Source organism: Amaranthus tricolor, chromosome 13, assembly GCF_026212465.1.
Source record: "Amaranthus tricolor cultivar Red isolate AtriRed21 chromosome 13, ASM2621246v1, whole genome shotgun sequence".
Lineage (NCBI taxonomy): Eukaryota > Viridiplantae > Streptophyta > Magnoliopsida > Caryophyllales > Amaranthaceae > Amaranthus > Amaranthus tricolor.
The window spans coordinates 21,183,856-21,209,751 of NC_080059.1; the positions used below are offsets into that span (position 1 = coordinate 21,183,856).

At 34.5% G+C, this 25,896-nt stretch overlaps 1 protein-coding gene across 1 annotated transcript; it reads left to right on the plus strand.

The window, feature by feature from the left end:
• Nucleotides 1–12,137: 12,137 nt before the first annotated feature.
• LOC130799013 (uncharacterized) lies at nt 12,138–23,119 on the plus strand. Its single transcript, XM_057662118.1, has 3 exons — nt 12,138–12,585; nt 20,528–20,605; nt 20,698–23,119. The coding sequence occupies exons 1-3, from the start codon at nt 12,421–12,423 to the stop codon at nt 20,752–20,754; spliced, it is 300 nt and encodes a 99-aa protein (XP_057518101.1). The 5' UTR covers nt 12,138–12,420; the 3' UTR covers nt 20,755–23,119.
• Nucleotides 23,120–25,896: the final 2,777 nt, after the last annotated feature.

Genomic DNA, 25,896 nt, shown 5'->3' on the forward strand with positions numbered 1-25,896 from the left:
CAAAAAAGGATCTTTCTACCTAGAATAATACCCTTCCTAGTTTTTACAACTTTCTAACTACTTATCTAATTAGACTAATCACGTGCAACATTAGATAGGGTCTTGCCACACGTGGTCCAAGCAAAGTGACATCTCCTATGTTACAGTTTTCAACAATCCCATAATCTTCTAAAAGTTATTTTTTATGCATTATCTCTTTGCATGAGTTTGTTGCTTCTCATATATGGAAACTAGTCATTCCTCAGATGTACCTAGACCAGGTCTCAAACTTGGAAGTTTTTTTTCTTTGTAGCCTTTATATGATATTTCCTTATATTTTAGTAGTAGCAACATGTATTTTAGTGATTCACAAGATTATTTTTAATCATTGAGTAATTACAACTTTTATATGAATAGGCGGCTGTAGGATTTATAGTACCCTCGTAAATCCCCTGTCAACCCTTTTATTTTAGCTTACTATTTGTACCCAAGATAGTAAAGCCCTAGTGTTCACTAATTTGGTTTTAATGAATTGACTGTTTTAATTTTAGGAAGACTTCACCAACCATTAAACTCTAATAGTAAAATTAGATGCAGTTATTACTACTAGTTGTTTCTTTAATAAAACTAACTAAATAAAGTTTAATTAGTTTTATAACATTAACTTATACAAGAATAATTAAGTGTACCCAACAAAATTAATCTTATATAAATTTAGAAATAAAAACAAAGTTTAATTAGTTTTAAAACATTAACTTATACAAGAATAATTAAGTGTACTCAATAACAAAGTTGCATAAATTAAAGACCCATTTCAAATCTCATTAAAATAATTTTGCAAGACATTAATACATGTTACTACAAAATAATTTACTCCAAGTTAAACATGACAAAATATGGAGAGTAAGAAAAATTCATTAAGTAAATAATTTTGTAATACAAAAGAAGAGACTTAAAAATATGTTTTTCAATCTCCTTTATCTCTACTTAACTTTAATTATATGAGAATATATCCCTCTATTTTTGTTGCATGTTAAGGCCTCTATTTATAGAGGTGGGAATTAATAAAAGACAAAAATATACAAGTCAATTCTAATTAAACTTCTTTTTTAATCATCCAAGTTGCAAAATATTGTGGTGGAGAATTTAACACATGAACCATAGAAATAGGGCAAGTTTCCACCACCTAGCAAGAGAATTTTAGTAGACATTTGCTTCTTGACATTTAATAGCACTTATCTAGTTGAGTTGTCTTGTAATTATTGCAACCGACTTCTACAGATACTTTCGTATAGTTATGAGCTGAATCAGGCTTTGTACAAAACATAAAAGTTGTAGATCTTTTTGAGTAGATGTCCGTGGCCTCAAAAAACGCCTAATTTGGAGTCCGTATGAATGAGATATGCCCATTTAAAAAATGGACTATGATGTACTTCGCGAATTACGTTTTTTCCTCGTTCGGCTCCAATTTTCTCATTTCGTCCAACTTTATTTTTAATTACAAATCCTACAAAATGTTAATAAAATTGTATAAGTGTAGATATTAACTCATAAATTAAATATATACTAAATATTATATATAATTTAATGAACGTAGTAAAATCGTACGTAAAGAGGAGTAAAAATAATATAACTTTTAGCCCTTAACAGTTCGCTTGAATGATGTTCTATTGCATTTGTTTGTGGATTTCAATAGTATTTAGCTTGATGCTTGACATCTTTATGTATCCTAAGTTGTTTTGCTTATTTTGTTTTGGTAACTCAAGCAAAACAACTAGTGATAAGGGATTCACACCACAAACATATTCAAATGCAAAGAATTTTGTTGTTAGACTATGACATGAAAATTCAGCATTAGTTAGTTGTTCATTATAGTCCTTTAGGTTTCCGTTTACAGGTGTCCCTAGTATGGTTTCTTTTCTATGAAAGAAGTTCCTAGTATGGTTTTTTACTGTTTTATTAGTAATCTCTTTCTATCCATTTATTTGTGGATGGTATGAAGTATTGAACATCAATTTGGTTCCTAACAACTTCCATAAAGTTTTCCAAAATAAGCTTGGAAACATGTTATCTCTATTTGTACAATGGTTCTAAGTAGACAATGCAACTTAACTATTTTAGCAAAGTGAAATTTTTTTAACAATATTTTTGGCATCGTAAGCTCCCCGATCTATGTTTATCTGCATTCACTTAATAGCCTGGGAATCGAAGGATATTGATTACTTCAAGCTTTCATAAATGTTGCCTTTTAGTTTTGTTTATAACATTTTTTCTTTAAAAATACTTGATGCATTAAAAATATATAGGGAAATTCCACATGATAATCCTGAAGTTTTGGGTTTTTCACGTGGTAACCAAAACTTTTAAAAATTTCACGCAGTAACCCTAACATTACCAAATTGTTCAATCGTGACCTTTTTGCATACGAAACGTTTGCAAACGTTAATTTTAAAGCTTAAAGGTTGCTGTACGCCTATTTATGTGACTCGCCATTTCAAATTCCATCAGTTTCAACCTTTTCCCCAAAACATAAACCCTAACTCTATTATTTTTCATCAAATCACATTTTTTTTCCTAAATTCAAATGTCATTTGAAATGGCGAGTCGCATAAATAAGCGTACAGTAACCTTTAAGCTTCAATTAACATTTTCTAACGTTTTATGTGCAAAAAGGTCACGATGGAACAATTTGGTAAACCTTGAGGTTACCCCGTGGATTTTTTAAAAGTTTTGGTTACCATGTGGAAAACTCAAAACCTCAGAATTACCACATGAAATTTCCCAAATATATTTACCACCAATATACTAAAAAAATGTTATATAGTCACATGATACAATGTCATTTTCTACAAAGTACATAACATCCAAACAATTATTAGTTTCACCATTAATAGAGATTTATTGTTATATTATTTTATTATCTTTATTTTGTTTTTATTTTAGTTACTTCTAGTTAAATATTATTGATATTACTTATATTAAAACATATGTAAATCTTATTACTAGCATTATTATATTTATATTATTTTTAGGATTATTACTATAATAATAATAATAATAATAATATTAATAATAATAATAATAATAATAATAATAATAATAATAATAATAATAATAATTATTATTATTATTATTATTATTATTATTAATTATTATTATTATTATAATAATAATAATAATAATAATAATAATAATAATAATAATAATAATAATAATTATTATTATTATTATTATTATTATTATTATTATTAATGTGTCAACAGCAACAGCAAAAGTAATTCAAAATCAGAAAGCAATTTTTGAGTAATTTGCGGCTCGCAAATTTGTTCACAGATCGCTAAGTCACTGGTCGCGAGTTTTAACACTTGTCGCAACTTTGCTATTCCGCCTTTTTTAAAAGTTGTCACATTCACGTTTTACTTTTGACTTCTATTGGACGCGAACGACAGCAAATAGGGTTGTAGAAGTTTGTTCTAATTAAAGACAATCATTTCATCCTTCTCTTCTCAATTAAGTAAGCTTTTGAAATTTAGTTTTTAAGGAAGGTATTATAGTAATTTTAATCATTCATTAGTATTAGAATCATATACTTTTGTTAAAATTAAATTAGGGTTAGAACTTAAGGTTTTGTAATTTGGGCAAAAACATCATTTTCTTCAAGCTTTTGAAGAAGTTAGCCATGGTTGGCTAAGTTTTCTCTTAAGGAAAATTTGTCCCTATTTGCCATTGATATGTAAGTTTCCTTCTATTTAATATAAGTATCTTTGGTTAATCCTTTATATCGAATGCTAATTGAATTGGTTGATTAGAACACATATCTTGCAAATTTGTTTTCTAATACTAGTTCTAAATGAAATTAAGTTAGATTGCTTTATCTATTTTAGTAAAGATGATAACTTGATTGAATTTTGGATTTCTTTAGGATATAGTTCATTTAGAAAGAATTGTCATTGTAGAGATTGTCTTCTGCTTTAGGGATAATTTCATAATTTCTAAAAGTTTATTGACTTGTTGTGGTGTGTATTAGATTGTAACACCTTAAGATTTTATCGACATAATTATTTAATATTTTGATGACTTTTAGAGATTTTATAATAATTAAATAAATAAACAACTAAATAAAGAAATAAATAAAATAAAATAAAAAGGATGAGTTAGGGTTTTAAGTGGGTATTACTCCCTCCCTCACTCACAAGACACGCCTTCTTCTCCATAATAACTTAGTAATGACTTTATTATCCATAATAAGCATACGAATATGGTTATGACATAGTAGAGTTTTCATCACCATACTTAATCCAGTCCAATTTAGCTTGTTGCTGGATAAAGGATGCATAGTCCTTTCGGGTCTTCCCCAACTGCTTAGCTAAAGAATGTTCAATATCCGTAAGCACATGATTTTGAGGGTCCATGTGGAGATTAGCTTGAGCCTCTACATACTCTTTTTCAACCTTACAAAGGGAGGCTTGAATCGGGTGGTGGACGAACTCATCACGAAGAACTGATTTGAGCTTTTTTAGTTTCCGCTGGATTTGAAAGCTCATACAGCCTGTAACCTGTATTCACCAAACTCTTTGGACAACCTCAATAAAGATATCATTGTTAGTCCAGAAATTGAAAATTTTAAAGGGTTTAGCCTGACTGACCTGAGCAGAGAACTACACCAATATAGGGAAGTGATCATAACTCTCTTTAGTATCCCATTGAGGGTTGCATATAGCTCTATCAATTTTACTAAAGACACGGTGCCCACCTTCTTATTTATTGTTCCAAGTATAAAAATGACCAGTGCTTTTCATATAATGGATATCACAATTTGCAATATAGGATCTCAGAGGTTCTACTTCAGAGAGTCTCATCGCTTTGCCAATGCGTTCATTAAAATTCGCTATGCAATTAAAGTCACTTAGAATGAGCCAAGGACCAAAGCAAGACCCAGAGCCTCTCATGTTTATTATTGGCACCATAGACAAACGAGCAAAAGAAAGGAGCACCCGAAGAGGGGGTCACCTATAGATGTATAATCTGGCTACTACAAAAAGAGATATTAACCACCATTTCATCATGCTTCCAACCAATCATGATTCTACCTTTATAACTCCAAGCTAAATTGTGTGAAAAACACCAACTAGGGCATAATCTTTGATATATTAGACCAAGGTTTGAGTGCTTCACCTTAGTTTCTAAGAGACTAAACAAGCTAACATGATGATGTGAGAGGAAACGAGCAACCTTAGATTGTATCTTAGCTGTGTAAAGGCCTCTTACATTCCAAGCGAGAATAGAGTCATCATTGAGCACTTCAAACCCATTCCTAGTGTCAAGCACAATAGCTTTTTCACTGCCCATAATTTGCTTCCCAGCAGCTTTCCTTGATGTTACCATACGAAAGCCCTCTGCATCAGTTTCTGTGTTTTCAATCACCACACCCGGTTTAGGAACCAATTTATGGATTAGACCAACTCTACAAGCATCCTCCACATGCCCCTTTTGTTTACACTTACTGCACTTAGAGGGCTTCCAATCATACTCGACCGTAATAGTCATTAATTCATCATCTTCATTTGTAAATGAAATAGTGTCATAGAACTCACCATCTATGCTTAGTTCAACAAGAACTCGAGCAAATTGCATTCGGTCCTTATTCTTGGTAGCATTATCTGTTCTAACAACACTACCAAGCATTCGAGCTATCAATGTCAAACAACGTTCACCTCGGTAATGTATAACTAATTTAGTAAACCGCACCCAAATAGGAATTGTGGATATGTGTTCCTTCTCATAGGATATATTATTAGACCAAGATTTGACTACAAAGGGCTTCTTGTCAAACAAGATCCCATTATATTCACACGCAATTGCTAGGCCCTCAACAGATTTCATATGCACAATAAAGACTCCTTTAGCTACTGTGCCAATTTTGTCCATATCAGCGGCATTCCAAATCCTTCTTACAAATCCAATAACATGTAAGAGGGGATTTGCACCTAGGACATAACAGACTATAGAGGTATCCTAAAACTTCAATTCATCCTCAATGTCCTCATAAGAAATCTTAATAGGTTTAGGAGAAGGAAAGGAAGTACCTAAGGTCATCAGATTTGGTACAACAGGCACATAAACACCACAATCCAATGGAACAGTAATTCTTGGTGAAACCCTAGCTTCAACAGTAACAGACCTAGAGGAACCGCCCATAAGAGTATCCTTCCAATTATAATATAGGCTTTGATTTTGGAGGTGTAGTATCGAAGCTCTAGGGCTTAATACCTCATTTTCAAGGATGGTCAAATCCAGTTTTTGTGAAGGACCAACAGATTTGTGAGATTGAGAAGCAGATGAAAGGAGTTCGATCCGTGAGGAGAAGAAGAAGAAAATTGTTAGACTATGTATTACAGTTACGCGTATAGCGGTTATCTAGTATAGTAGCAGTTATTTAGTATAGCGGTTATGTAGGCAATATGGCAGTTATGCCTAGGAGCAGTAATTCAGACCTCATGTATACATTATCACCAAATAGTTGAATGAAAGATATACAGAAATTATAATAAACAAAAATTCTCGGTGTTAAACCGGAAATCATGGTATTGGAGCAGCAACGATCTGAATCGTTTTTGCAGCTTCATCATTTACCATTAACATACCTAAAACCCAAAAATGGCAGACGAATCAAGAACTGTCATAGCTCCAGATCAACCGGTCACAATGGGGCAATTGTTGCAACTGTTCAAACAGTTAAACTCCAATCAACCGCCCATTGAAACCGTGACCAACACCCATACCCTCTCCATCTCAGAGAAATTAACAAATCGAAATTACACAAAATGGTCCAGGCTGATGCACTTAGCCATTAGTGGACGAGATCGTCTCAATCACATCATAGACGACCCGCCTTCCACAAACGACCCAGCGTACAGCCAGTGGATCAAACGTGACTCGATTGTTATTTCATGGATCTTAGAGAATATAGATTCTGACTTAGTGAATCAGTATCTCGATTTCCCAACAGCCAAAGCTTTGTGGCAAGGGATTGAAACTCTCTATAGTAGTGGGAGAGACGGCCTGCAAATTTTCGATTTAACAGTCAAGGCCAATAAAATCAAGCAAGGAACAGACACAATTGAGACATATTACAGCAAGCTACTCATGATATGGAAAGAAATCGACAAAAGACAACCAAACCCAATGAAAGATCCAGGTGATATCATTGTTTATAATCAACTAATTCAAAAAAATCGATTGTACCAACTTTTAGCAGAAATTCATCAAACATTTGATAAAAATAGGCGAGACCTCTTACTGTTAGATCCACTCCCAACAGTGGAGGAAGCATATGCAAGTATCAAGAGAGAGGTATTAAGGCGTGGAATCATGAAAACGGAGTCCTCATCAGATCTAGAATCACCAGGCTCTGGTGGAGTCTTTACGGCCAAAGGGAGGACTTACCGGCGGGAAGATGACAAGTCTCACCTCAAATGCACCTACTGTGGAGGTACAAGGCACACGCGAAATGAGTGCTTCAAACTCGTTGGCTACCCTGAATGGTGGCCGGATCCGAAGAAAAAAGGGGAAAAGAAACCGACCCATTTTTCCGAACACAACCGGACCGGTAGAGCAGCAGTGGGATGTAGCACTGATGAACCCCCATCAAAGGAGGAAAAAGGAAAACAAGGGGCAGCCATGAACAGTACAGGTATTGAAGGAGGAGGAAGAGATCTCCTCTCACCCAGAAGCGGCGCACAAACAGAACAAGAAGAGGAAAGATTAGGGTTAAGGGGAGGGGGACGTGAAAATGAAGTCTCCCAACCCTTTATAAAGGGAAGGGGACGTGCCTCTTTGTCTTTTATGCCCAAATCCCACAATCTTTCTTCCTCTTTTAATATGTCATCCTTTTGTGAGAAAGGTTGGATTTTCGATTGTGGGGCCACAGATACAATGTCATTTGACCTGAGTGATTTTTTGACTCATGACAAACCTAAGAAAAACATTATTAAAACCGCAAATGGGGAAGGAATTAAAGTGAGCGGAGCCGGAACTATTTCTTTCACAAAAAACCTCACTTTAAAAAATTGTTTATTTGTGCCTGACCTATCACATAAATTATTGTCAGTGAGTCAACCTACGAGAGATCTTGATTGTACGGTCCTCATGAAACCCGGTTGTTGTATTGTGCAGAATGCTCAGACAGGGAAAATTATTGGGCGTGGTATTGAGAGAGATGGATTGTACTACTTGGACGAGGAGACTCAAAAAGGCAAAGCGGCACTTGTTCGCGGGCCAAAGGAAAGGCAACTATGGCATCGACGTCTGGGACATCCTTCTATAGGGTACCTAGAAAAACTTTTTCCTAATTTTGTAGGATTAAAACCTGAGTTTAAGTGTGAAACATGTATTCTTGCAAAGAGTCACAAACACTCGTATTCTAACAGCTTGAATATAGTTGATGAGCCCTTCTTGCTTGTTCATTCTGATGTGTGGGGCCCTGCTCCAGTTGTAGGACTACATGGTTTTTCGTACTTTATTACATTTATTGATGATTGTACTCGCATGAGTTGGATTTATTTCCTTAGACAGAAATCTGAAGTTTCTCGTGTGTTTGTTGAGTTCTATAATATTATTTGTACCCAATTTCAAACCCAACCCCGCATGCTCCAAACTGACAATGGTAGAGAATATATCAATTCTAACATGGACCTATTCTTTAAACAAAAAGGCCTCATACATCAAATATCCTGTTGTAACACACCCCAACAAAACGGAGTGGCAGAACGAAAAAATCACACACTGCTTGAGATCACCCGTGCTATTATGCTTGACTCTCGTGTTCCCACACATCTTTGGCCGGAAGCTGTCGCTACTGCTAATTACCTTACCAATAGACTTCCCACAAAGAGTCTCCAATACCACACACCCCTAGCCACCCTCCAAACCCATTTCCCTATACCCTTTACGCATATTCAACCTCCTCGCATATTTGGGTGCACGGTTTTCTTTCATTGTCCAACGAGGGTACGAAGCAAATTTGAACCAAGAGCAGTGAAATGTATTTTTATTGGATATGGTCACAATCAAAAGGGTTATCGGTGCTATGATCCATCGACTAGAAAAGTCTATACCACGATGGATTGCGAGTTCATCGAGAATGAGTACTACTATCCCCATCTTCGCCGTCAGGGGGAGAAGTATCATGACGACGACGATCTCAGTTGGTTAGTTAGTCCATGGTTGCCCAACCTTCACCCAAAAGATCAATTTGACAATGCTACATAGTCACCTCACCAAGATGTTCTATCCACTCCTCTACCACTACCGATCCTATCTGACCATCAGGTAAGTCATACAGCTCTTGATCAAGTTGTTTCAGCAAACACTAACAGTGATAATGTGATAGTTGATATTGATACTTTGACCGAGGAAATTGACTCAGGCAACAGTGATAATGTGTTTGTTGATACTCTGACTGAGGAAGTTGCCACAGATACAGTTGAAACAAGGGGTCATGATGCATTATATATGTTACCTCCTCGCTCCACTCGAGGGGTTCCTCCAAGAAGATATGATTCTGAGTATGAAGCACAACGTTCGAGATATCCTATTGAAAAGTCGTCCGGATTAGGAAATTTGTCACAAAGTGCCTTAGCATTTAAGGTAACTTTAGATATAACTAAGAGCCCAACCACAGTCGAAAAAGCCCTAATGTCTGCACATTGGAGAAAGGCGATGGAGGAAGAGATTAACGCTCTTAATAAGAATAGCACATGGGAAAAATGCATCTTACCAAATAACAAGAAAGTCGTTGGATGTAGATGGGTATTCACGATCAAGTACAATTCAAATGGCACGATTGAAAGGTACAAAGCTCGACTGGTGGCGAAAGGGTACACTCAGACGTATGGAGTTGATTACTCAGAAACCTTCTCTAGTTGCTAAGCTTGATACAATTCGAGTTCTGTTCAGAATTGCAGCAAACTTAGACTGATCCCTTCATCAATTTGATGTGAAAAATGCATTTCTGCATGGAGAGCTACAGGAGGAAATGTACATGGAAGCCCCACCAGGGTTTACATCAGGATTCTCAGAGAATGAGGGGTGCAGATTGAGGAAGGCTTTGTATGGGTTGAAACAGTCCCCTAAAACGTGGTTTGGAAGATTTACCTCTGCAATGAAGAAATTTGGCTATAGGCAAAGCAATTCAGATCACACCTTGTTCCTTAAACGAAGAGGAGGCAGAACAACATGCCTGATAATTTATGTTGATGACATGATCATTACCAGGGATGATAGAGACGAAATTGCAAATCTGAAAGGGAAACTATTTCAAGAATTTGAGATGAAAGACCTGGGTAGACTGAAGTACTTTCTAGGGATTGAAGTTCTTAGATCAAACAAAGGAATTTTCATATCCCAAAGGAAGTATGTTTTAGACTTGTTAACTGAAACAGGGATGCTGGACTGCAAGCCCATCGAGACACCAATAATGATGAACCATGGACTACAGATGATTGAAGGAGGGAAATTAGCTGATCGGATGCAGTATCAACGCATGGTAGGGAAGTTAATCTACTTAGCTCACACAAGGCCAGATATTGCATATGCAGTAGGAGTAGTCAGCCGGTTCATGCACGAACCTCAGGTTCAGCATATGGATGCAGTTTATTGGATTCTCAGATACCTCAAAGGATGCCCTGGTAAAGAAGTCCTTTATCAGAAAAATGGTCACCTTGATCTTGTGGCATATACAGATGCAGATTGGGCTGGAGATAGAGATGATAGGAAGTCAACATCAGGCTACTTTACTTTAGTGGGAGGAAATCTAGTCACGTGGAGGAGTAAGAAGCAAAAGGTGGTTGCCATGTCCAGTGCAGAAGCTAAATTCAGAGGTGTGGCAATGGGAATCACAAAAGTCCTATGGCTGAGAAATTTACTAACTGAACTGGTATTCACCCCTACACAAAGTTGTGAGTTATACTGTGATAATCAAGCGGCTATCAACATCTCAGAAAATCCAGTTCAGCATGATCGCACGAAACATGTAGAAGAGGACAGACATTTCATAAAGGAGAAATTAGAAGCCCAAATAATCAAGCTTCCACATGTAAAATCAAAAGATCAGCTAGCAGACATTCTTACGAAAGCAGTTGGAACTCAGTTCTTTGAAGAAGTCTTACGCAAGTTGGGTGTTGGTGACCCTACGACCCAACTTGAGGGGGAGTGTTAGACTATGTATTACAGTTATGCGTATAGCGGTTATCTAGTATAGTAGCAGTTATTTAGTATAGCGGTTATGTAGGCAATATGGCAGTTATGCCTAGGAGCAGTTATTCAGACCTCATGTATATATTATCACCAAATAGTTTAATGAAAGATATACAAAAATTATAATAAACAAAAATTCTCGGTGTTAAACCGGAAATCAAAAATCGTTTCTGAGGCACTTGTTTCCTTGGTCGTCCCCTCCCCCTTGCCATGGCTGGTTTGGAATAAAGCTCAAAAACCAGAGAGAAAGAACTAGAGAGAGAAATTAGTGAGAGAATCAATTCATAGACTAATATTATTATTATTATTATTATTATTATTATTATTATTATTATTATAACACCTAAAATTGATCCAAAATATGCTTTTATTATTGTTATTATTATTATTAAAAAAAATTACTTAGAATAATCTAATATATCCATGATTTCCTACAATAATTCAACTTATTGATTAACCATGAATAATCTCAATTTTGGAGGGTATTTTCTTATAATAAACCTGGTAACGTAATGACTTGTTAGAGTAATTTGTTTTTAAGAAAAAAAGATAAATTAAAATAAAATGTCGAAAAAAATGTTAAAAGAATGCTAAAAAATTCTGATTTTATTTATATTTGAAATTTTTTTATATAAATTTTTAAAATTTTTCTCTAATTTTACATTAATTTTTAATTTATCTTTTTTGGTGAATTACCTATTATTGCAGGTCATTGGGTTACCCAAGTTTACTCTAATTAGAATTATTTATAGTTAATCAATAAGTAGGATTATTTAAGAAAAAATTATAAAAATATTAGAATATTCTAATTATTATTATTATTATTATTATTATTATTATTATTATTATTATTATTATTATTATAACACCTAAAATTGATTCAAAATATGCTACCGAAACCCGTCCAATACAAAATTCATACATAAATATGGGGACGTGGCCAAATGTGCATCAAACAAATCTTTCTTAAACTTTTAATTAATTAATTGTCTCCCTTTGCATCAAACCTGAATCCATTCGCTGCGTTCGAGAGAATCGGAAGAACAATCTTTTGTACTGATCAAGTAGTGTTTGCTTGAAATCAGAATCCGATAGGTGATTTGTATAAGCTGCTAAAAATAATCTGGTGTGCTGGGAAGGGTTTTTAATGATCAACAATCAATCAATTGATTTAGTTCGAGTAAAATGGGAAATGATTGGAGAAGAAAATTGGGTACTGTAAGATCGTTTGTGGGTAATGCGACAGGAGGGCTACGAGGAGGTTCAAATTTAGCTTCATGGATAGTTGCTGGTACCTTAGCTTATTATCTCTGGGTCAAACCTGCCCAAGAACTCAAACGTCAACAAGAGGTAATCTTTTATTTATTTATTTATTTATTTTTATTTACTTATTTTGGTTGTTGTATGTTTTCTGGTTTTTATTAACTTTCGGATTCTATCGACATTAGGGTGAGTCCCCCAAACAGCGCTTAATGACATTAGGGTAAGGGAGAGATAATGATTTCATTTGCATTTGTTTTTCATGTGTAGAGGATGAAGTTTTTTAACAAGGGTGAGTCCAAATGAAACCTCATTGTTATCACATAAAGTTGCGTACATCTGACTTCAAATCTTGATTTCTCCTAGGAGTGGTTACTAGCATTTGAAAATTGAGTGTTGTTATAGGATTTTATTAGGTGGATTTTAGTAGGTGCGATTAACAAAATTACATTTCAGATAACAATGCCAATAACAAGAGCACATGCATAATATTAAGTGAATTTTTAAAGTATCAAATTACAGTTTTTGATACGTGACTTGACTGATTGGTAGGAAAAAATTATTTCAAGGTATTATCTTTTTCGATCTCTTCAAGTAATATCCCTTTTCCCTTTTGGATAACCCAAAAAGGACACTCATCAGATCAAGTGAATCCTTCTTATAGTGAATCCTTCTCAAAATTTTAAACATTTACATTTATTTCACAACTCCAAATCTCTTATAGAAAGACATTTTTAGAACCATTCTTATCCATAGCTCATATAGAGTCTCTTTATACAGTTTTAGATGAAACTTTATTGAATATAAAAGCCTCATTATGAAGTGTAATCCCCAGAAAAAAAATGGGGAAGACTAATAATACTCATCATCGATTACACCATTTCCAATAGAGTTCAACGAGGATTTCAAAATTCGTTAAATGATTGACAATTATTTGGGCTAAGTACTCGCCACAATGATCCATGCGTAATGCCTTTGTCCCTTTATCCAACTGATTTGAACTTCATTATGGATTGCTTGAACATTTCAATTGATTAAGAATTTCACTTTATGAGGTAAATACGTATTGGTGCTAAGAGATCACTAGTCATTGCACTTGGTCCCATGAAAGGAGACGTCATTTTTCCCATCTAGAAAAGTTCACAAACATCAAATGATTCAAAACCAAACGACCATCTTTATGAATCTTTTTGATGTGTTTTGAGCTTATGTGGGCTAATCAACAATGTAATAAGTACATGGCCTTATAATCATTAACCTGTCTTTCTTACCATCACGTTGTAGATGTGTATTTCAAACCATTTGAAAATTTTGGGAATACATAGTATATTTTAGTCATAATTGAATAATAATAATTATTAAGTTCTAAGACTATATGAGGATGATAAAGATAAGCAATAAACTCTCTCTATCACTATAACAACTTTTGCTCTATTTCTGACATGAACTATAAATTCTTCTTTTGTCGATTTTCTACTTCTTTTAAGTCCCTTCACCTTACAAATAATGTAAGCTCCACAACTAGTATCAAATACCACCCATGAAGCAAAAGTTGTCAAAATCAATTCTATAGCATGGATATTTGAAGTTGAAGAACCTTATGATTCAATTATTGGAGACAATTCCCTTTTTCCAACATTTATTATATCAGTAACAAACTAGCTCTCTAGCTACTTCAAAATTGGATATGGTCTTAAGCTTTTCAGAAGGTTGAAGGCAAGTTGCATCAATGTTGCTCTTAGCTTCTTGCTTCATTCAAGCCGTTCCACTCTTAAATTCTTTTCCTTTTCGTATCTTAAGAACATCCATATCAGTTTTTAATTCGAATGAAATAGAACTATTAAGAACTTTTCCTATGTTTATGAGAACAATTCTCATATTACTTTCTTATCATAAAGGTTATTTGTGGTCAATTTTTCTTTCTCAAGGGTGGACCGCAAACTAAAGACAAAATAGCTGTTGCTAGCTTTCATGCATTACATTATGATCAATGAGGGTTATGTGTTTGCGGCCTTTTGTGAAGGAATAAGTGTTGTAGTAACTTTCATGCTTTACATTATGATCAATCAGCCAAGGTCATCCCAACAGTTAATGACAAGTATCAATAGGTAAAACATCACACCAAATTTTCTTTTGATAAACTTTACCAGTTGAAAAACAGAGTAGAACTGCTTGTGATACTAGTAGGCTTTTATATTGGTTGCAGTACTAAATGGTGTTGGGTTGTGGATGAGGAATGGTTTGAAGTTGTAATTTGGAATCAAGTATTTGGGATGCTTTATTCTCGCACGTTCCTCCATCGATGATTAAAGAACACACTTTTTGTGTAATGGTACATCTTGTTGAGAAGATTTTCTGACATTGAGCTTAGTTATCACAAACCTTCATATTTGCATACTTTCGAAAAAACTGCCTAGTTTAATAGCAAATTGACATATAAAATTATGCAATTTTACGGGTGCGGAGATCTCGAAAAAACACCCAAAACGAAAACAAAAGAATTTTGCAATTTTGATATCGGACGAGGGAGTTATGGCTTATCAAAGTTGGAGGTAGATATTGTATTATGAGTACAATTTCGGTTTTGTGTTCTAGTTTTGTCCTAGGATAAAGTTGTCTCTAATACCAGTCGGTTGTAAGATTGCTTACTCCCTAGGGAATATGAATTGTCTCTAATATTGCAATTTGAGGAGTATGAATTGTTGAATAAAAGAAACAATTTTTGATTTTGTTTGTCCTAATTTTCAAAACAATAAAGGAAGGATAGATTAAGGATAATTAATCTTCAATTGAATGTGAGGCAGAAATGTGAAAAGAAAAAAGATCAAATGCAAGATGAAGTAATTGAATTCAATGGATAAGAAAGTCACCACCAAAGAATTCAAGTAGAGTTTTGTTTGATGAATGATTTAGAGATAAGTTTGGCTAAACTCAAAACTCACTAAAAATCCAGTTAGCAAGTAAGGAGGCTTGTAAGGCACAAGTGTATTCACAAATTGTACGAAGCATAAGAACTTTTGCAAATTTAAGTCTAATCCAAGAATCACAAAAACAACAAAGGTTTTGGAACACAAAGTTTCGATTTTTTCATATCATAAATTCTCCAAACTTAAAATGAAATACAATCTAACTATTTATAGATTAACTAAAAATAAAAAATAACTTCTAAAATTCTAAACCCGAAATGGTGCATGGTTTTGGTCAAACAAAAACCGATTTGTAACTTCTCCTATATTCCCTATGATGTATATAACTTCCTTCCATGATGAGGTAATTTCTAGGCATGATTTGCACTTCTAGGTAGTTGGAGGTCTCTTTGAGCAAGTGGGGAGTTTCTTTGCTTCATGGCTGTCCATGTGTTTGTAATTAACCTCCCACAAGTTAAATAAGAGAAATTAAATAAAACTATAACATTCTATATAAACTAAGGCCTCGAAAAATAAAACATAATTAAATCACGGGGAAAGAAACTTGTTTTGTTGCAAATAATTGTTAAGGATGAACTAGCTTTGGAAATAAGATTGAATGATGGCCTGATATCATCCACATAAAAGCTACCCTTGTTTGATGTTGTTGTTATCTTTGGATAAAACAAGCCTTAAATAAAATTTGCTCCCGATTTTGAAATATAGGTGGACCTTAATTTGCAACATACTCCTTTAGAAAAGTTTGTCTTCAAACATGGTACTTGGACAAGAATTTCGCCCACATGCTCATGCATCTCAAAGACCACTGTTTGCTAATTTTTAACATCTATTGCACATGCCTCTTCATATTGTTGTTTGATTGGAGTAAGCAAAGGTTGAGGTGCACTTTTCTTGAGCGTTTCTTTACATATAGATTGTTGATGCTTATGTCAACTCGAGGCTCAAGTTCAAGGTATTTAGGTGTATTGGGTGAAGTGAGAAAAGGTGATGGTGTTTCCATATTGAAATTTTGTGTTGGTTTGGAGGTTGTAATGGGGGTGAGGGTTATGTGTTTGCAGTCTCTTGTGAAGGAATAAGTGTTGTAGTAACCATCATGCATTACTTTATGACCAATTAGCCAAAGTCTTTTGTGAAAAATATGTGTTATGGTAACCATCGGTGCTTTGATTTCTTATGCTAATCATGCGCCTCTATTACAAGCCAACGTATGCAAAACACATGCAATTATATTTCACACACTTACATGCAAGGTGAGACCGGTGGGAGTAACTGGAAAAGCAAGAGGTTGGAATTACATGCTTTCATTGGGGGAAATCCGAATGAATGGATCCTTCAGGCAGAGCATTTTTTTTCCTTCTACAACCTTAATGAGGAGGAAAAAAATGGAGGCAGCTGTTGTGAGCATGAGGGGGGACGCTTTGTTTAGGTATCAATGGTAAGAACTAGAGGAGAATATTACTCTATGGAGGGAGCTGAAGGTACTATTATTGAGTTATTTTCATCCTCATAATCAAGGGAGTTTAGTTGAGCAGTGGTTGGCTATGAGACTATGGGGAGGAGTAGCTGAGTATGCCAAGGAATTCATAGAAAATTGATTCCGTTGGGAAGAAAATCGAGGGATATTGCCTTGGGTGCTTTTATTAATGGGCTACAAGAAGATATAAAATGTGAATTGAGGTTAATAGACCCCACTACTACAAAAGTGGCCATTGAATGGGCTGAGGGAATAGAACAGAATAATAAAGCCCAATACCAATTAGGGAGACAAAAGGAGACAAATCGGTTTGGGCCTTATAACCCAAAACCTTACCAAAAACCCTACGCACAAACATATAACCCAGTAAACTCTAATTTTCAACCCATATCTTACTTTACCCATAACCCTAACCCACCAACCCACAAAAATCCTTTGGGAAATTAGGGGAAACCATTGAGTGAATGGGAATTGCGGGAAAGAAGATCCAAGGGGCTTTGTTTTAAGTGTGAAGAGAAATGGTCTTTATCTCATGTTTGCAAGAACAAAGAGATGGGATTGATTTGCTGGAGGGAGATTACGATTTCGAAGAACCGGAGATGACGGTGGTGGAGGAATCGCCTGCAAAGGAATCGGAGGACCCACTATCGGGAATTACTCTACAATCCTTGGTTGGTTTCACATATCCGAAAACTATGAAGATGGGAGGAACAATGTACGAGAAGGATGTGGTGATTTTGATTGACTTCGGCGCTACCAGTAACTTTATTTCCACCAGCGTAGCCCAACAATTACGGTTGCCACTGTCGAATGTGCCTTGTTTGGAGTTACCTTGGGTACTAGGACGAAGGTTTTTGGTGACGACATTTGTAAAAATGTCAAGGCCTGGAAATATGCGATGACTTTTTTCTCTTGAATTGGGTAGTTTGGATATCATTTTTGGAGTATAATGGTTGGAAAGGATTGTTAACTGGAGAACACAAAGCATGAGATTTAGGTGGGAAAATAGAGAAGTAGCGTTGCAGGGGACCCTTCATTGAGGTGTTCAAAGATATCCCTGAAAGCCTTAGCCAAAGCCTTACAAGCCAATAGCCTTGGGGTACTGATTGAATGTAATGGCTTAAGTACCTTGGAGGCACCCACTGACATTTCCATCCCTCCTTTTCTAAACCATATACTACAACAATTTCCCTCCGTTTTCCAACCCATTTCTAAACTTTCACCCAGCCGAGAGCAAGATTATGCTATTGTCTTAAAAGAGGGGAGTGACCCGGTTAGCATATGCCCTTATTGATACCCTTATGTGCGAAAAGCTGAAATCGAGCGCATAAAGGTAGACATTATTCAACCTTCCACTAGCCCCTTTGTGAGTCCGGTTATTTTGGTAAAAAAGCGGGATGGCTCTTGGCATTTTTGTGTGGATTACCGGGCTTTGAACAAGGTCACGGTCCTCAACAAGTTTCCGATTCCGGTTATTGATGAGGTATTGGATGAGTTAGAAGGAGCCACATGGTTTACTAAACTTGACCTTAAATCGGGTTACCATCAAATTCGCATGAAAGCACAAGATGTGTCTAAGACTGCTTTTCGCACCCATGGCGAGCATTACGAGTTCCTTGTAATGCCATTTGGGCTTAACAATTTAAGATAATCTATCTTTATATTGAATTAATCATATTAATTTGATTAAAAAATAATAACCATCTTTATTTCAATTAATAATTAAAATTATATTTTGGATAAAGAAGGATAAGCATGCCTACGCGTAACGAACTCATAGAATATTGTGGGTTTGGCAAACATAATTTACACCTATTTACAATCTAGTAATAAAAATAATAAAATTACTTAATGAAATAACCAAAAGTTGCATCCCAACGATTATGTTAGAACAACCCAATCTCCTATCTAATATCAAATGAAATGACCAAAATTTGCATCCCAAAGATTATGGGAGATTTTATATATGGAATTAGTATTAGGGTTTCTTTTTTTCTATACATAAAATATGTTAGTTTAGGAATAAGGTGCCCTAATTATAGCTTAGTCCAATAACAATCGTAGAATAATTAATAAAAATGTGTGACCTTCTAGGAATAGGAAACTTTAATTATTTTCCAATGTTATTGGCCTAATTATAATATTTATTTTCTAACAAATAAATAATAATTAGGAAAAATTGTTTCTAAAAAGCCAACCTTTTGGCTATCTGCAAATAAAGGTTCAACATTTTAATTATTCAATAAAAATACAACTTTTTGTTCAATTTTGCAAAAAAAGAGATTTTAGGTAATGCCAACCTAGAGTAATCGGTTAACCTTTATTAATTTAAAAAAATTAATTTCTTAACCTAATAAACTTTTCACTCTTTCTGTAAATCTTCATACAATCTTTCTGTCTACTTATTTCTCTCTATCTCTTTACTCTCCCTGTTCATTGAAGGCTCAAATGAGCGGGTGTGGTTCTTTTTCTCGTGGACACTGTACATCAGTTGAACATGTAAATCCACAGATTCATTAACAACAATTCCACTTGAATGAACATGTGACTCCACAAATTCAAAACAACAGCTGGAAACCCATCAAACTAGTCTGCCACTATGTAGTTTCAAAGCACCATTCCACTAAAATAAACATGAAATATATACAAAATCATTGACAACAATTCAAAACATAAACCTTGAACCAGTACATTGTTTCAAAACAAAACATTTCAAAATAGCCATTACATTAAAGAAAAACTACTACAGGCAGTACATTGTATTACAAGTAAGTTGTCCCAGCATATCCAGTACATTAGCTAATTAATGCTTGAGTTGGTTGAGGTTATGCTTAAGTTCGTTGAGTTGATGCTTGAGTTGGACAAATCATCTGATCTACCTCCATTATCCTACCAAAATCTCCAACATAACTAGTACAACCTTTGGCTTCCTTAAATTTACCCTCATACCAAATTCTAATAGACACATTTCCATTCATTGTGTTCACAATTACAATCAAATCCTAATTTCTAATGTGTTTAACCAAATTTCACCATAGAGGGAAACCTAATTTCTAAGCAAAATTCAAACAATTATCAATAATGAGATATCAATTATAAAAAATTTAGAGTTAAAACTTACTTGTGTTGTGATGTTTTTCCGAAAATGATATTTGCCCTAAAATTCTTCATGAACCGCCATTAAAGAATAAGGAAGGTCAGAAAATTTTGGGTTAAAGAAGGTAATTAAAAGCATGTTTTTGAAAGAATGTGGAAGTTGAAGAATAAGATGGTAACATTAATTTTTTGAAATAAAGTAATGACAACTATGACATAGTTGGTATATGAAATAAATGGTGATACTTGTTACCAGTAAAATATCTCTTTGTTTGCAAAAATGAACAAAAGGTTATATTTTTATTGAATAATTGAAACGTTGACCCTTTATTTGCAGATGACCAAAAGGTTGGCTTTTTAGAAACAATTTTTCCTAATAATTACTAAAGTTTCACAATTATTATTTCCATAACATTTTTTTCAAATTAAATTCAGCAATTACTGGAAATTTTCAGGACGCAATTCCTTTAGTACCTTGTAGGTTTTTTGGGTTTAATAATCATTTGTTATTTTGGATGTAATGTTTGTGCTTTAGGAGAAGGCTGCACTTGCTGCTGCAAAACCAGATCCATACAAATATGTTGAGAAACGAAAACCAATTCCCGATCCTCAGGTTTTTTAAAATTATTCTGACATCATTTACTATTTAATTATTGTTATTAGTAATTAGTTTGATTTTACATTTTTGGTGGAATGATGAATCAGGAAACTGGGTTAAGATATGGCAACAAGAATAAGGCCAAAGACTCAAATGAGGGTTGAGTAAAGTGTTTGAAAACACACAAGCTTTCAAATTTATGGTGCATCAATTCACTTGAGCTCTGAATTTTGCATGAGATTATAGTTTAAACTGCTTTCTTTAGGTTAGTTTTAAATTTTGCAAATTTCATATACATGTATGTTCTTGTTAGTTGAAAATGCTAATATCATAGCTAATGTAGAATATGCAGTATAGAGTTTATTATTGTTTTAGTAACAAATTTGAGAGGTAGTATGTTGCGTTGAAACTCTAATTCATGCTCTCTATGGTGAGATGCATAATGGTACTGAATAATTTTTAATGTACCTTTTATTTCATAATTGGCCAAGTCATTCTTTTTTCCTTGTATGGGGTATAGTATGTGAAATCTTATGCTTTTAGAATATAATTTGAATAGAATTTGTATAATGTTAGTCCCATAGTAGTTTTAACATGTTTTTCTTTTTTACTCTTTTTTTTTCTTATGGTTAGAAGGGAAAAAGTTAGGCTTGGATAGTGTAATGTATTAAAAGTAATGGTATTCTAATTGAATACATATCGTGACTTAATAAAATAGGTTTAGTTGGAGACTTGGAGTGTAGATTTGGGGTAAGTTTGGTTAGATTTAAGGTTTAATGGCTAAATCTACACCTCCTATTCAACATATGTGTCTCATTTCTTTTTTTAGTTAATATTCAACATATGTGTCTCATTTCTTTTTTTAGTTAAGTCATCTTAAATGTCCAGTTCTATTTTTGGTTGTTAACTTTAACCTTAAAAAACTTATCTTATATTACACTTTTATCCATAGTAACCCCACTTTACCCTTCAAAATATGAAAACACTACCCTTTCTCTCTTCCCCATGTGGTCACATTTGGCTTTCTTAAAGTTTGTGCAAAGTCAAATGGGACACTTATGGTGAAGAGGAGGGAGTACTATTTACAAATAATATGAGATGGAGGCCATACTTGTTTCCATTTGTAAGTAATGTATAAAGTTCCTCGTATTAAGTCACAAAAGTCTTAGGTTATGAAGTTACAAACTACTTTATGACTTGGTAGAAAATACTTTTTTTTTCTATGTTTTTTGATAGTATCAAGTATGATATACACCTTTCTGACTTTCTAACTTTAATTTGAGGTTTTTGGATGCATGTTGGATGTATAATCTCATTTTCTTGAGATGTTCATAATATACACAATTAGTTTGTCTTATCTTTGAGCAATCAAGTAATGCACCAATCATTTTCTATAGAGAACTACCTCCACAGTGCCCTTTACCCACAGTGCCCCTTACCCCCTTCCTTGCTTTCATCATGCCTTCCACCCCAGCTAAAGAAAGATGTAAGCCCAACCTTACCTTTTTCGACCACCCTGACTTGACTACCTCTCAAGCCACCTTCATCAGAGCCATTACCACATCATTCATCCATGCGCACCACCCAAACATCATTTATCCATGCGGCCACCCCCCATTGGGTGGGTTGTGTTTGATGGTGGCTGGAGGTCGTGCTTGTGCTGTGTGGAAGCTAAAGGTCGTGCTCTAGTTTTTTTTTTCTTTTTTTTTCTATTTTTTTTCCTAAAAAAAGTCTCTTATACTACAAACCATTTAAGTCTTAATTCCGAAAAATTTGGGTCAGTTACATGAACCAATATATCAGTTTTAATGGTCATTCACATTGATTCATCTTATCCATTCATTCTGAATTGTAGCATCTCAATTTGTAAGTCTAGCTTATTTATATTCTTTTCCACTCTTGTCCTCTGAGTCATCTTTGGTCTTCCTCGCCCTCTTTTTAGGTTTCTTGAGGTTCAGCTTTCTATCTTATCTGTTCGCTAATGCCCGCTTTTGGCACATGCCCAAACCATCTTAAAAGATTCTCATTTATCTTTTCCTCAATATTTGCAACTCCTAAACCCTTATATCTTCGTTTTGATTTCTATCCCTTAAGGTATGCCCACTCATCCATCGAAGCATTTGCATTTTCGCTACTCTCATCTTTCTACTATGAACCTTTCTAAAAGTCCAATATTTTGATCCATATAGTTACGCTGGTCTAATGGTTGTTCGATAAAATTTGGCCTTTAACTTTAAGGGCAGACGTGGATCACACAATATTCCAGTAGCCATTCTCCATTTTCGTCATCACACTTAATTTTATGGGTCACATCTTGTTGAAACTCCCGAGGGTATTTGAAGTGTCCACTTGAAGTGATTTCTTTCTCTTTTAACCATAGTGTAAAAATACGGCAACGGTCGCGATCGCGATAACGGAACGTTGATGCGGTAATTGAAGTGATGCAGTTATTGTAACGCCTAAATATCGGTCAAAACCATAAGATATCCCTTGATACGACCTAAAACATGATTTTTTTACAAATTTACAATGCAGGAAATATTGGCTCGTTTATCTTGAAAACGTTTACACTTGGTTTTGAAAAGCGCGCTTGACACACGCCTAAGGGTGAGACGCACCAAGGCAACCATAAAAACGCCTCAAAGACTCAAGGTGTAGCGCAATACAATATGCGAGGGAAAGGCGCATGCCTCCCTCGCCTCTTATATTTTACCTTGTGTTTTTGCCTTTTAAAAAAGTTTCGGGTACTAAAATACTTACCTTTGCTTCATTTACTGGATTACCCTTAAAGAACTAATTGTTTATAAAAGAGAAAAAGTGCTCCGTTCTTGCCCTAGCCAAAGTTGATGAAGATAACAGCAGGTTGTTCTTCTCTTTCAAGTGTGTTGTCATTCCTTACTGGGTATTCTTATTCTTCTTCCCTTTTCTTCTTCGTTCTATTTTCTATCTATTCTTCTTATTCCTTTCTGATTTCGATTGTTGTTCTCTCATTTTGTTTTCTTTGTTTTCTTTCGTTTCTTCTCATTTTATTTTATTTTATAATACTTGAATTACTTTTTTTTTTCTTTTTTTTGTTTTCATTTTTTCTTTTTTTTTCTTTTTATACTTTTACTCTTATTTTTTTATCAAGATGATTCATTTAATATCTAATATGTTTACTTATTAGTCAAAAGTATAATGATAAAAATATGGTGTATTTGATGTGTAATTTAATTTAATTACTTAATTATTCTGCCTATTTTTTATATTGATCGAGCTTAGCATATAGTTTTTTTTTTCTTTGTTTCTGCTATCATTTTATTGTTTGTGCTTGACTTCACAATAATGTATCATGATGTTGTATGCAAGCTTACTCTCGAAGGTTGCACTCAAATAAAACGAAGAGAATATGGGATGAACAAAGGAAGGGATTTTGTTCGATGATGAATGAAACAAGAATTGGTGGTAAGAGACTAAAGGGAGGCATAGGAATTGAGGGAATAAATGAATATTTTGAGTTAATAAAATGTATTAGGGAAAGAGGGGATGTTGAGAGGTTTGAGGACTTAGGAAGGTGTTAGAAAATTGTATGAAATAAAGAATTAGAAGATGAATTAGATAAGGAGGTAAATGATTAAATTCGATACGGAATCTTAGTAGAAAGTGATTGGAATCTATTTGAAGGATAATTAGCTAGCTTTAAACGTAAGGGATACAGACTCACCACCCTTAAATTTAAAGGCACCTCAGAATACATAGAAGATCGCAATTCTTGTAAAGTAAGGGAACTTCCTAATGGAATTCTAATCCAAGAATTCAATTGAGGCAAAGATGAACAAAGTTCTGAGTTATTATAAACATTCACCAACCTCAAATGAAATAAATGCTAGGCTACTTATAAGAAATTCAAAACTAAGAAAATAAACATAAAATTACTATGGGCAACCATATGAGAAACGGTTGCTGATGCTGGTTGGTTACTATCCAGCTTGTGTTGTGCGGTTGTCTTTCCATTCAACCATGATCTTGTATAACTCCCCTATGATTGTTGCATAACTTCCCATTATCCTATGATGTTGCACATTTGAAGTCTTTAACCGTAGGTATGCTTTCCATACCTGCTGGCTGCTGTACAGTTACTTTATAAATCAATCCTAGATTCCATGATCTGTACAATTAACTCCCCATGATTGTGCAGTGGAATTATTAGCGCCTGGAACTTGCTGTTGTCTTTGCTTACTCAACCTATGTTCAATCAACCGTTTGTACTCGTCATGATTAGCTCATGCTGCCACGTTCCCCCATGTTCAACAGTATTAACACACTTCCCCACGATCATCAACTCAAGTACTCAAAACAACTTAGCACAAATTATTCCTTATTTTCACGTTTGATTATTTAGCTGCTGGGATCCACAATTTATTTTGCTTAAATAATTTCCACTTGCCTTACAAGCCGCTAACTCCTGCTTGGCTAGTTTGGACGTGTGTTGGGATGAACTAGATGTATCTCCTTCTCAACTCCTTACATTGCTTTGACTTGAGCTGATTGTGTGCCCTTGATTGATAGTTGGGTGATCACTAGCTCCTTACAATAACATTAGTATTAGCATGTATTTTGACCAAACTGTCCTAAAATGTAAATAGATTCTAACAAAGTTTGAAATAAAGTTAAATAAAGTTTAAACACACAAACACATAAACACACCAAAAGTCTTTCGAAGTTAAAACTAATAAATATGCTAAGTCTAATTAAAAAGTGCTTGTGGCACTTGATCACTTGACGAACTTGATGTTGGACTTGAAAATTAGAATTGAGGGTGGGTCACTATGGCTAACAAATGATCTTATCAACTCTTGCTGCATCTTCATACTCTTTGAATCCTGCAAGAGAATGTAGTCAACTTAAAACTATATTATCTTATGACTTTATGTGTGAAAGTAGTGTATATCTAATTTGTATGTTGTAATAATATGCATTTCATGTTGTTTTAACTATTAAAAATGTTTTAAAATTGACTTTGGAGTTTGGACCCTTTTAGCGAAATTGTGCGCCTTGAAAAAAGGCCTTTTCCAACTCGATGCAACTTGAGCCTCTTAAAACTAAGCCTTTACAACGCAGCTGATGCGATGCAATGTGACCTAGTTTTTGCACTATGATTTTAGCTTTATAGTGCCTTATGTGAGATGGGTTATTAAGTAACAAATCTCACCAGCTTTGCAAATATGAATTGCTTTGAAACATACACATCAGAATTGTATGTTGTAGGAACTTCAAATGTGGAATTACTTCCACACTAAAATTCCTCCACTTGCTCTCCAGTCTAA